This window comes from Haliotis asinina, chromosome 14, assembly GCF_037392515.1.
Source record: "Haliotis asinina isolate JCU_RB_2024 chromosome 14, JCU_Hal_asi_v2, whole genome shotgun sequence".
NCBI lineage: Eukaryota > Metazoa > Mollusca > Gastropoda > Lepetellida > Haliotidae > Haliotis > Haliotis asinina.
In genome coordinates this window covers 2,046,595-2,060,536 of record NC_090293.1, presented here as the reverse complement: position 1 = coordinate 2,060,536, position 13,942 = coordinate 2,046,595, and the positions used below count along the sequence as shown (strand labels likewise).

The 13,942-nt window shown below is 39.9% G+C and overlaps 1 protein-coding gene across 2 annotated transcripts in view; it reads left to right on the top strand.

Moving 5' to 3' along the window:
- Positions 1-13,942, top strand: part of LOC137262135 (tumor protein p53-inducible protein 11-like) — a 195,267-nt gene that overhangs the window by 160,612 nt on the left and 20,713 nt on the right. For both annotated transcript variants that reach the window (XM_067799914.1, XM_067799913.1), the window contains exon 2: positions 13,027-13,120. In XM_067799914.1, the coding sequence (XP_067656015.1) occupies positions 13,027-13,120 (94 nt within the window). The remainder of the gene's footprint in view (positions 1-13,026; positions 13,121-13,942) is intronic.

Below are 13,942 nucleotides of genomic sequence, written 5' to 3'. Positions count from 1 at the left end.
AATTGTTTCCTTGTTTTAGTGTTTAAATAGAATAGATAGAATAAATTTAAATCACTATTTTTCACCAGTTTATTTCACTGTGAACTTTGCTACAACTTAAGCTGCTCCAATGCTACAGGCATAATTCACTTACGTTGCTCTAGTTCGGACTCTGGTGGTGAAGTAAGATCCAAGTTTCCACACAGGAATATATTTGTCTTTGTGTGAAACGCTAAAGGGAAGAGTTCCTTTGATGATTGAAAAATAGACTTCCAGCCTTGCAATGATTAGAAAGTGTGGTCGTAGACACTGGTTGACTGGTGGGTGTAAGGAAGCAGGCTTCAGATGCCCCTTATGTTTACAGCATGGTTTCTGTGTGAGAACATCATGCTGAACTGTTTGTGTTGTCTACACATACACATCTGTTGCGATGGACAAAGCATAGCATAGATAATCTATATTATTATTTGTGTATCATCTTGGATAGAGCATTAAAATTACATTATACTTACATTTTTGTCACTTTTGACTTACATTTGACTGAATTCAGACTTACATTTGACTTACATTAGACCTACATTTGTCTTATGTTAGACTTACATGTGACTCATAGTTGACTTTCACTAGACTTAAAAGCATGCAGCAGTGCCAGTTTATTCAATACTTTTATTTTGAACATCTTTTATATTTCACTTTCATCTTACTTTATGGACAAAATTGTGATGACATTCTGATGTTACATAAATGTAGGCTTTTGAGAATACTCATCGAAGATGCACACATCAACTGGGCATCTACCCCAGGGGCCTTCACCATGACATGTTTTTGTACTGAACCTTCTAGCTCTTTAGGATCCAGTATTGAAAACTACAGCAAAGTCGAGTTGGGGGCATGAGTTAAGTCGAGTTAAATTCATGAGAGTTGAACTTTTTCTATTGATACTTAGCTCTTAATTTTTCATTTGCTTTTCATATTTTTCAAAACGTTTGGAACTGGAACTCACTCTTTCACATGCTACATTTGTTCAGTAATGATGCGACAGCTGACTTATACTCATAACATCACAAGCCATGCTTATGCATTCCCTAATCTGATCCACATAATCTTTACAGTGTTCCCAAAAACACTGTTCTGTCACAAAAGAAATCGTATGACAACTTTTTTAAAAGCAAGTCATACATTGTGATATGTACAGCCATTTTCAGGTAGTGCCTTATCGGATAATTCCACATCGCTCAGTACCTTGCAATTTACAGAATGGGATGAGTGTTCCAAATGGCATTGGGATTATCCGTAAAGTGTCCATTGATTGCAATCATGCGACACGTTGTTAACCTGTAATCTTTGTAATTATCCATGTTCTAATCAACCCTTTCTGTTCAGTTTTACACAAAGAGCAACTGTCTAGACAGAGCCCAGTCGGTTATCCCTGTGGATGACAATCTGAAGGTCGTTGGTTCATGTCCAATGGATCCATAGAAAACTGGTTGCTGTGTGATAGGTAGTTGACAGCTAAATGTGGTGCTGAATTATACAGGTACTCCCAAAGCTTAAAGCCCATTTCTGATGTGTCCTGCTGTCATGTTGTTGTTATGTTGCTTAAAGTGGCACAAAACAATTCTCATTTTCTCATTCACTCAGCTGAATTCATGGCTGATCTTTAGGGCCTTGAATCACAAACTGATCTTGTGGATGGGTTTTCAATGATACTGTATTCATGGTCCCTGGTAGCTTTAAGATCACTTTGCCAAAGATGATGTTAGTGTGGAAGGTGAGCTGCAGTAATATTTCAACAAGGAGTCAAGGTGGTGATGGTGAATGATCTGAAATAATGCATACTACATCATGGCACTAGGTCTTTGAGACTATCTTATGTTATCTTTGGTTTGACAGTCCTCTGAATATCACTATTAGTGGATCTTTGGCGCTTCTCCTGTGTTTGGTTCAGCTTATATGTGGGTGTTTAGTGTGTGGAATACGGAACTTCTTGTGGAAGAGAATCCTCCCAGGTCGCATAGGGATCTTGAAATGCTACCTGTAAATGAGAGATGGTTGTGTCCATTCCATGTGTTGTATCTTGGTTGCCATGAGTAACATACCACAACCTTACTAATAAGAATCAGTTGATCTTCAACAATGCCTATTGCTAGACCCACTTTTTACCCACCCCTGCCCATCTTTCCTCCCATCCCTGCCCATTTTTACTTCCCATCTCTGCCCATCCCTGTCCATCTTTCCCTCCCACCCATGCCCATCTTTTATTACCCATTTTATTGCCCATTTTTCCTTGCCATCACTGTCCATCTTTCCCTTTAATCACTGTCCATCTTTCCTGCCCATCACTACCCATCTATCCTTCCATCCCCGTCCTTCTTTCCTCCCATCACTGCCCATCTTTCTTGTGCATCACTGTCCATCTATCCCTCCCATCCCTGCCCATCTTTCCCTTCCATCTTGCTCTTCTACTGTACTTGCTCCTACCAGAGATCCATGATCCAGATAACGGATCCAACAGATGCAATGGTGCAAGCTCCAGACCCACAGTCCAGATCAACAACCCCCAGTGGCCCACAAGCAGCTCTAATCCGAGATCATCAAGATGATCCAGACTAATTCCTAATAATATCATGCCACAAGCTCCCTTGGAGATACAGATGGACAATCTCCCTCTTCCCCTCTGTCTTGCCCCCTCCCCCCAACTGATGTCTCTTGTGTTAGCTGGTAGTTCCTGCTCATTCACTAATGACGACTTGATTACTGCCAGTCCTGATGGTTGTATTAGGACGTGGCCAGTCTCAACATGAGGAAATGCAGTAACCACATCTAGGCTTCCTCGTCAGATATGACCATTTATTATCATTATGATTACAGTAACAAGCTTTCTGACGTGACCTCGCTTAGGATCAATCTTGTGGAAGAAATGAAGTGCCTGTCACGCAGCATTCATTTGATCAATTCACAGAGGACACCCTTCAAGATGAGAAAAACTCATTAGTGAAATATTTATGATCACTCTTAACTGTCACTTGTCACTTGTCAATTTATTTTGAATTAACTTCATCCATTTTGTTGGGTATTGTCCCCATGGTTAATGGCCTATATTATTCAGGCAGAGGTTTTGTGCATGTGAGTCATTTGTGTTGTGCACAGTGGTCAGTTCTAGCATTACTCTCCAAATGTGGCAGGTATATATTAAATGTCAGTATTCAAATTATGGTGGGTCAATAACATGGTCGTGGCTGGGATACTCGTGATACAATATTAATTTAAACTCACTGAACAACTGTGACTGGTACCTTATTTCTACCTTTATGTGATGCTGAGAAAGGTTTTACACACTTATCTGATACTAGCTCTCTGACATACCCTCCATTGATAACTTCTTGATAGCCCATTGTGATATCCCAATAAGATACCCACTCTGATACCTTCTGAGGTAGCCACTTTGATTTTCAAGCTTCATGTTCCCATTGTTACAATATATACTCTTTACTAGAAATGTTTCCTGTTTTATAAGATTCTGACTGATTATTAAAAACTATGATTTCTATAGATTGAATACATGTCTGTTGTCATGACATGACGCACGAGATATCATTTTTTTCAAGAGTTTCTCCTCTGGCGCAGACTCTGTCATTGTCTGTACAGCATTGAATCAATATAATCAAGCATAAAAAGTTGTTTGTAATATGCGATTGTTTAATTAAATTGTCAGATTTCCAAGCTCGCAGCAGTTTGCTGTCATTTTGTCCGTTGTTCAATTACGGTACCCAAGTTAGGAGGTTGTACAGCAGGTGTTGTGAGGATGAGACAGCTGTGTAGCCAGATGGGTAATTGTTGAATTTCTTATCTTTCTGTTAATTTGTGTGACTGTTCATCAAATACATATCTCTTCTTCAGTGAAAAATATATGACAAGAGTGAGTGAGTTTAGTTTTACGCTGCACCGAGCAATATTCCATGTATATTGCAGCGGTCTGTAAATAATCGAGTCTGGACCAGACAGTCAACAACATCAGCATCAATCTCCTCATTTGAGATACTATGACATATGTCAACCAAATCAGTGAGTCGGACAACCTGTTGTCTTTAGCTGTCTCTTACAACAATTATGGATTACTGAAGATCGTTTCTAGTCTGGATGTTCACAGATGACATGACATGCTGAGGGTCATCCTGTATACCTCATTTCCCTACAGTAAGACTTGAAACATGTGCTATGGATATTTTACAGGTCCCTCATGTGAGAGTATCTGCCCTGCTGTCATTCCAGGGTAAGATAGGCCTGCAGTATACCATGCCTGTGCCGAGGTTGTAAATCCAGGGCAGAATTGGTCAACAGTGGTGGTCCAGGGTAAAATAGAAACCCATTCTTCCTTGTATACCTCCGAACCATGATTTCGGAGAAGACAAGGACTGATCTATAGTTCATTAGTAACTGTCCATGTTTTTTTCTCTTTCATCCAGTCTCAGAAGTAAGGCTTGTATTCAGTGAAGCACTCCTACAATATTTGTGTAAGCCTGTCTGAGCCTCTTGCACCACATAGTCACCTACTGGTTGAAACACTCCTTTAATCATTGTGTCTGTCCTTGCTCTCTTGTCTAAAATGATGTTTCTACGGCGGTGTCATTCTGAGGAAGCACCTCTAAAATCTAATTCCTGGCATTGTGAGATACTCTGAGATGCTAAGATACTCTAACATGTAAGTTAAAGGATGGGCCATGAACTAATGACAGAGGAAGTGTTCTGGTTATCTGATATTCACCAAGGAGAGTTGAGGAGCAGTGGAGTAGCTTTGTGGTTACAGCATTCACTCGTCACGCTGAAAACACAGTTATGATTTCATACATGGGTTAAATGTGTGAAGCTCATTTCTGGTGTCCCCCGTTTTGATATTACTGGAATATTGCTAAAACCGGCGTAAAATCCAACTGCCTCACTAAGGAGAGTTGCATCCCTTTGATCTGACAGGAGCCTTGCAAGATGGGTTTAATCTCAGATGTACCTGGTTCTATTGCAAAGTTTGCAAGCACCAGTACCTGCTCAGGTGTAAGACCAACGTACAAAACCTGGTGACCAGAGCCAAAATGAGAATTGTTAATAGATTATTTTTCATATAATTTTCAGTGTAGCAATGTATTCAAAAACATAACAGACAGGCTTATCCCACAGAAACTTTTTCCACATTTGCCCTACAATGGGGAATTGCATTACTGCACAAAAAACTGTTTCAATTCAGTGTGGACTAACTGCTAACATGAACTGATTTTATTAGCAGGAAATCAATTTTTCGTGATCCACGGAAATCAGTGGGTTTAAATGCAAATCATTGATCCTACAGCTTGTTGGGGGGGGTTTGTGGCCCCCAGATCTCCAGCTGATTTTCAGCTGAAATCACTTTCACCTGTTGCCATCCCTGCATTAGGAAAACATCCTTCAAAGATCCCAAAGGAATTGGTCTTCAGCAAACCATGCTTGTCGTGAACAGGGACTTAGAGGGATCAGGTGGTCAGGTCTGCTGACTTGGTTGACACTTGTCATCAGTTCCCTTGTGCTATGGTCATCTGTAAATAATTTGCAATATGCTTCTGGAAGTGATCACTGTTATGTTAGCTTTTATTTATCTGAGATTGCCCTGTGACGTGTCCAATCATGGAAGGTGGCAGTAAGAAAGATAACGTCAGACTGGTCAAGAATGTGGTGGTGGGGCACTCACTACGGCTAAGTGAGTCAAGTGGATACACAAGATTTGTGTGATGTTGTTATTTGCCTAGAATCAACTGATTTCAGACAGTCCATCTACATGGAACAAGAATGTCCTTGTTGCTTAGGATTCTGGTAGCCACTGGTAATGGAGTACAACTATATATGAATACCTGTATTCACAAACATTTTTATCATTTCATAATTGTAACAAATAAATGGTTTCACAAGCATGGAGACAGTTGTATGTCCAGTATCTGATGCTTGACTGAAGATAATCAGATCATTGTTTGGATTGAGTTATGGTGTGGGGTGAAGGCAGTGGAGGTGTTGGATTGAAGACCCATGTCTTCACATGGGTATACAGTGTAAAATCCATAGTGTCCCAAGCAGTGATCAATCCAGAATCAATATAGGGATGCAGGCAATGCATGTATGCGTGTCTGTTTTTGCTGTTGATCCTACCTAATGCCACCACCCTCACTCTGAAGAGATCCAGTTTCCAACTGTCCATCACCTACAGCCCTGTATAAATTTTTTTTGACAATCATGCTGCCCTAATTTGCATTTTTCTTGTCAGGCTAACACTGGAGCTGTAGGTCCTCTGGCGTCTTATTTTGTAGCATTGGACCAATGAAGGTGACTGTTAGAATGCTTGCCTTCAGTAACCCATGCTTGTCATAAGGAGCAAATAATGGGATCAAGTGGTCAGGCTTGTTGACTTAGTTGACTCATGCCATTGGTTCCTAATTGCGCAGATCAATGCTCATGCTGTTGATCACTGGATTGTCTAGTCCAGACTTGAGTATTTACAAACTGCTGCCATATAGCTGGAATATTGCTGAAAGCGGGGTCAAATTAAACTCACTGATTGAGACAGTGTGTGAGAGTGGCCATGCAGGTTACTTGTGGAGAGACTATAGGAGGTTGAGACTCCATAGACCTTACATCTAACACAGTACATTTTGTCCTCTGTGATAGATTCAAGTTGTGGTCTGTTTTATGTGTTGTATTTTGAATGAGATGCATGTGTTAAATGGTATTTTTTAATTTTGTTTTCCTCCATCAGAATCCAAGCATGGTGATGCAAAAAACATAAAATATTGTGGGTGTTTGAAGCAGGATGTCACATTAACGAGATGTATTGAACAAAATTAGTGTCATTCCTGTCGGAGGCAGTGCGATATCTTATTGTAGTTATGGTTGAATCCCTTTCTGTGGTGTAAAAAATTTCTGTAAAAAATGTGAATCTATACAGATTTGCAATTATTTCCTGTTGCAAGAGTTATGTTTCACTCCCTATACCCCACGTCCAAGTTTAATTGGGGCACCGTCTGTACTTTTGAACATTGGGACTTTGTGTTCACGTTGTTTACATCTAAACCTTGAGCTGGTGTTAAACAGAGTAGACTTTTAGCTTGACTGTTTGACGACTAAATTAGTCAGTGTGATAAGAAACCTATCATGTCAGATTTGTGTTTGTTTCCTGCCCCTCAGGAATCAGAGAAACAGCTTGTTTCTTTGACATGATTGCTTTAAAGGATTTTATATCAAATTTTCTATTTTCCTCAGTCCGGCATTGAGGTAACCATCTGTGACTGGCATTGCTCAAGGCTCTCACTGTAACTTGACTATTCATGATGAAGGATGGGATGACAGTCAGTTGATCACATCTATTCATCATGTAGGATGGTATGACAGTCAGTTGATCACATCTATTCATCATGTAGGATGGTGTGATCACATCAGTTCATGATAGACGATAGTATGACTATCAGTTGATCACATCTATTCATGATAGACGATAGTATGACTATCAGTTGATCACATCAGTTCATGATAAACAATAATATGACAGTCAGTAGATCACATCTGTTTATGATGTATAACAGTATGACAATCTGTTTATCACATGTATTTGTGTGTAATGATGTTATGACAAAGAATTGATCACATCTATTTTTAAAGGATGATATTATACCAGTCCCTTGATGATATCTATTCGCGAAGAATGATATGACAATTACGTTGTAACAGCTACTTGCATGAAATGAAATGATGTCTGATTCTTGCTTTAATTCATGAAAACTCAATGATAGAGTGTCATCATCCCTCTTAAGTGGGCCAGTGGGGTAGTGCTGGCTCATCATGCCGAAGACTCAGGTTCAAATTCCTACATGGGTACAGTGTGTGAAGCCCATTTCTGGTGTTCCCCAGCATGATGTTCTTGGATTGTTGCTAAAACAAGCATAAAACCAAACTCATTCATACCTCTTAAAGTGTGGATCGTTGCTTGTTATATCAGGTGCTGAATCATCTTTCACAGATTCCAAACCCTGAATATTGCTGATAATTACCAAAAACAAACACAGAACACACACATGGACTCAGTCAAACAGACAGAGACGCAGACACACACAAACATACACATACATGCATGCATGCATACATTACACAGAACTGTCCATTTGGAGAGCATCACAGAGTTAAGGCTTTCCTCACAAGTCGTCAAAGCTTTGATCCTGTAAGTTATTATTACAGACTGCTTGATGTAGCTCCACACATTGAAAACTGACTGCCAGTTTGTGATTGGGACATAAATGCCTGCTTCAGCAATGTCAAGCACGTCGTTAAAGACCCACGAACAGCAAAGCTCCAAACCTAGGTGTCAGTGTGATGAGCTCACATATTGATTATTGACTTATTCCTCTCACTGGTGTCTCTGTGGGCTCTACGGTGCAGCAGATCTTCCTATCATCAGCATCCAGTGCATCAGAGTACATCTACATTCTCTGGGCCTTCTTCTGGGTGTCTATATACTGGTGAACAGTTCCATTCTTCGTGTCTTCCCTCGTGTTTTGCTTTATACCAGGTGTACACTTCAGTGCCATGAATCAGATCTGGAAGTTGTTGTGCAGGTGAGTTCTTATAAGTAATGGTTTCTTTAGTTAGTGTCCAAGAAAACATTTTTTGATTGGAAACAATTACTTTGATTAAATATGCAATTTCAAATTGTTCCATGTGCAGGAAGAATGAACTCGAGTTTCACAATATGGTTGGTTCTGATCTAATTGCTGGCACTGGTTTGCTGTGGAGCTCTGCCACAGTCACTGATGGATCGCTGTTTTCGACAGGTTATATGTCAACCCACATGAACCACTCTATCATCTGTTTTTAGGCACTTCCTTGCTTACAGACCTGAGAATTTCCACATATCCATTGATTTCTGGGATTTTTTGCTTCATTTTGAACTTTTTTAAGATTGATACAAGTCTGCAATCAAAGAACCCCAAGCCCCCTGCTGAATTTTCAGGGTTTTTTTGTGCTTTACCATTCTCATGTCTGAGTTTAATGTGCACACCTCTTGCCAACTGATGGATTATCCTGTAGTACTTCCACAGCTACATGTTAATCTACAAACTGTAAAGCTGCCTTTTGTGGGCCTTGTTGTGTAAGAGTTATGTAAGAACTATATAATGTGACAAGGACTGTGTGATATCAGTGACAATGTCATATCGTGTGCTGACAACTTTGTGATATCAAGTGCCATTATACTTTGTGATATCATGTGCCAAATAATTTGTGATATTGTGTGACAAGGACTATATGATATTTTGTTATAGTCATCATGTGATATCATGTAACAAAGACTGATAACGTTATAAATACTATATGATATGTTACAAGGACCACATTAGATCATGGGATAAGGACTATGTAATATGTTACAAGGACCATGTGATATCATCTTATTAGTGCTATGTGATATCATGTGACAATAGCCATATGTTTTTAAGAGGGTACCATTTCACTTGCATGTCTGTTATGTAATTGTCATATCTAATGAACCGAAGTTCGAGGAACGTGTCATAATAACAAATCATGATGTGCAAGTTGCAGACAAGCTAGCTCAAGTCATTTCATTTTTGCAGTAATCTGATCCCAGTGCAAGGACTGTTCTAGTTTAACCTTTGTGAACACAGAAGAATATCTGGAATTGTTCCCCAGTCCTTGTCTGGTCCTCCTCCATCTCCGTTCTGCCCCAAACACTGTCTACAACAACAGTGGGATTTTATTTCATTCCTAAATCTCGAACACTCTGAAGGTTTTGTGCTTCAGTATTGGAACCATGTCTGTTTAAGAGCTTTTAACTAAATCAAGTATTAAGCCTAATTTGCCTAGAAATGCTGTGCATTGAATTTGGATCAAACAGGAGTCCTAGCAGTGGCCTGTTTCTCCCAGACAATAGATATTTATGTCAGATTATAGGATCTGTTTTCCAGCAGGGATTGGTAGTGCTGTGAATACTGTATGATGTATGAAAGGTGTTTGTGGAAGCATTACACAGTTCTGGTTTTAGGTTTCACACATTTCTATTGCTTGTGAATGTCTCTGCTGTAACTGTTTGATGTTACTTCCCAACTTCTGCCAGTGTAACATGGTGTGGAGTCATTACACAGATGTCAGCTTTCATCATGTACACATGGTTTCCAGCCTGACATCAGAGAGTCTGTGGTTCCAGTTCCTGAAAGCAGGCCTCTGAAGTATGGCTGCTGATTTGTGAAGCTAATAATCCCTTCTTTATTGTTGGAAGTCTCTATGTACTATGTGTCACCCTTCAAGACCCATGTAGCAATGTCAGTCATCCACAAACAGGTATCTCATCAACACAGCACTTTCTCCTATATCCCGGCATGGCTGTTTGTCATGTGTGAGGGTCTGTATCTATTAGTTGTCCTAGGTTTTAGGATCCTCTGCTATCATACAGCAAAGCTCATTGTGTTAATCACCTGTCTGCTGGACATTTGTTTAACATGTAATGTTTAACGTGACGGGTACATTTTGTAGGAATTAAAGACTTGTTATCTATATATTTCACATAAAGGTTTGAACATATGAATGCATAAGGTCATATGCATTCCAGGTCATTTCTTCTCAGCTTTGTGATTGTCGCTGTCATTCTGTCCATCATCCTGTCTATCAGTCAGTCCATCAGCACTGAACTCCTTCCAATCTACTGCAAATGTTTGAATTGATGTCTCTCCAAATTGATGTGATGGTTTGCCTCCAGCCAATGGCGTGACTCAATATTAATGCTACTTTCCTCCAGCCCTAGTAGAATTATGTGTAGTGAAGTAGAGACATATTTAATCCTTACCTTAATCCACCCTTACATAAATCCAGTAAGACAGTAAACAGCGCTGCTTATTTGATCTGATTTGAAAATTTCTGTAAAGAGCCATTGAAAACCATAATAAAACAACATGTCACTGACTGATATGGTGAGAAGGTGTCAACAAACATCAAGGCAGACAGCAAGACAGACCCTGTAGGTCTGCAGTAGATGATGAAGTGATGAAGTCTGTCCATGAGTTTTGGGCATGTAGCATCATGAGGTTCTTGAGAGACATTTTAATCTGATGAAGGGGCAAGGAGTAGCTCTGAAACAATGCGACGTACAATAAAGAGAAGCTGTCACCCATGATATTTGCAATTTACATGTAGCATCATATATCCACTGTGTTGTACTTCTGGTACATACTAAGGAGCATTCCCTATCCTTATGCTAAGCATACATTCTGTACATACAAGAACAACAGTTAGCCTTTCATTGAATGTTCGCTTACCCATCTATCTTGTTAAAACTCCAGTAGACTCCCCTTCACTATAGTCAGATAGGTCCAAATCTCAAATAGTTGAGTACTCCATACCAGATCACCATAAACAGACAGGAAGTAACAGTAACCATGGTAGCACACTGGCGAAGATTTGTTTTTACTCCTGGTCAACTCTATGTTTCAGTTAAGTAAAACATGTTTAGTTTAGTTTAGATGTTCGTGATAAAGCCAGAATTGTACAATTGACTTTTAGTGCTCATAATATCTATAGCAAAAGCTTTGTCACTTTCATTTAAAGATAATTCTTTTATTTTGCCCGTTAAAACATTTTTTGTTAAAAGGTTTGTAGACCACGTAATTACAAGCAGAGTCATGATCCAGATTATTGCAGAGTGTTGTAAACTCTGTTGTGTTTGGAAACTGTCAGGTTCTTTTTGACTGAAATTATCCCTGCTTTCTAGATGACTTACATGTTAACTAGATCGGTCTCTCTTTCCAGATCCCTCACATGTCACCTGTCTTGGTCTCTCTGTATTTCCAGACACCTTACATGTCAACTTTGTCCATACCTCTGTGTTTCCAGACACCTGACATGTCAACTGTGTCCATACCTCTGTGTTTCCAAACACCTTACACGACAACTGTGTCGATCCCTCTGTGTTTCCAGACACCTTTCATGTCAAGTGTGTCAATACCTCTGTTTCCAGACACCTTACATGTCAACCCTGTCCATACATCTGTGTTTTCAGACACCTTACATGTCAATTGTTTCAGTCTCTGTGTTTCCAAACACCTTACATGTCAACTGTGTTGGTGCCTCTGTGTTTCCAGACACCTTACATGTCAAGTGTGCCTTTGTGTTTCCAGACACCATGTAAATTGTCAGTGTTTTGGTCTCTCTGTCAGGTGTTAGTTCTCCACTTGGGGTGTGTCCACTTCACATTGTTTAAAGTAGGGACCTTCCATTGTGCCCACCATCAGAGGCCTGTGCAGTGGTCCAACATGACTTTTGGATGACATGCACTCTTCTTGAGTGGATATGGAGAGTTAATGATTGACTGATCCTTATGCTGTCCAATTAACTACCAATTTGTTTGCCAAGACTCTCATGTCCATTAGAGAGGCATGTGTACGCCATCTGTCTGAGGCAATTTACTGTACAGTTGCTATCTATAGTGTCATGATTAACTTACTGGTCTCAGACACTAATTGTGTTCAGTATATGTAACATGAGTAGATATGTGTAAAGTCCAGGTCAAGGCTCTGGTAGTTTTATGAATAGGGATATAGTGTGGTTGGTAAGATTTTTGTTTACTTATTTAGGCCATGGGTGCATAAGTAGTTACACTACACCACGCCGAAGATGTAAGGGGCATCTTACGAGTTAAGGGGGACCATTGTAATCTCTCAAATTTGTCATTATTGTAACATAAGATATGTCAGATATTTCATGATGATGATGGTGATGATGATGATGATGATGATGATGCAGATACATTGATATGTCTGATATTTAATCATGAGATGATGATGATGATGATGATGATGATGATGACGTACCCTACTAGTGCATCACCTCCTAATGCTAAATATCTGGGTTAGATTCCTTCCAACACCAGGATACAGTGCCTGAAACCTCCTTCCAAATGTTCCTATATATAGTAAAATGACATGAAGCTCAACTCACTTACTGACTTGTGATCACCTTGTTCTCTTCGTGTTTCAGGAAACACAGTAGTGGAGACCTCCACAGTCGATTAAAAACCCGCAAACTCCTTGGTGTTGGGGAAACAGATGATGGCGATGTTCACAGGTCAAAGGTCAGTAGTTTTTTTTAGTTATTAGCCCTTCCCAGCATTCTAGTCATTAGCTGTTGCAGAAGTCATGCTCCTTTCTGACAGGGGCTGCATAGCTGCTGCGTATCACTGGCTGAAAGTCAAGGCCGAACTCAGTGCTTGGCAAAAGTAAGTTTTATGTAAACTTGAACATTTTATTCAATCCACATCCACTAGATATAATGTTATGAAACACTGTGAAAACTGTTAGTGTAATCACTCACTCACTCACTCTTACACCCACCCACCCGCTCACTCACTCTCTCACTCACTCACTCACTCACTCACTCACAGCATCCTCTTTGCTTCTTCACTCTTCAGCCTGGCTTGTCATAATACTATCCCCCCCCCTTTCAGCAGTAAACCACATCACAGACAGTACTTAACAAAGCAGTCTGCAGCAGTCCACCACTGTAACCAGTATTAGCAGAGGATTGCAGGAATATTTTGTTGGCTGTGCCAGTATATTTGGTCTGCATCACCTTTCTTGAATATCACCACTGTATGGTGACATCTGTTGTGAAATAGCTGCTGATAAGTTGAGTTATTGGATGTTTGTAGTTTGCTGCTGTGATTAATGCCAGCAATCAGAGTACGAGTCCTCAGTGATTTCTGCAGCTTGTAATATCACGCAGTTGGAAATGACCTTGGACAATATTATTTTGGCAGTTGAGTGAGTGGAGTTCTTCCATTTCTTTTTTATTGTATTTCCCTTATATGACAGCACGAATTCAAGACCAGAATGATACAGATTCTAAACTTGCGATGCAGTGGTCATGCCCACCATCATGATATTGGTGCTGACTA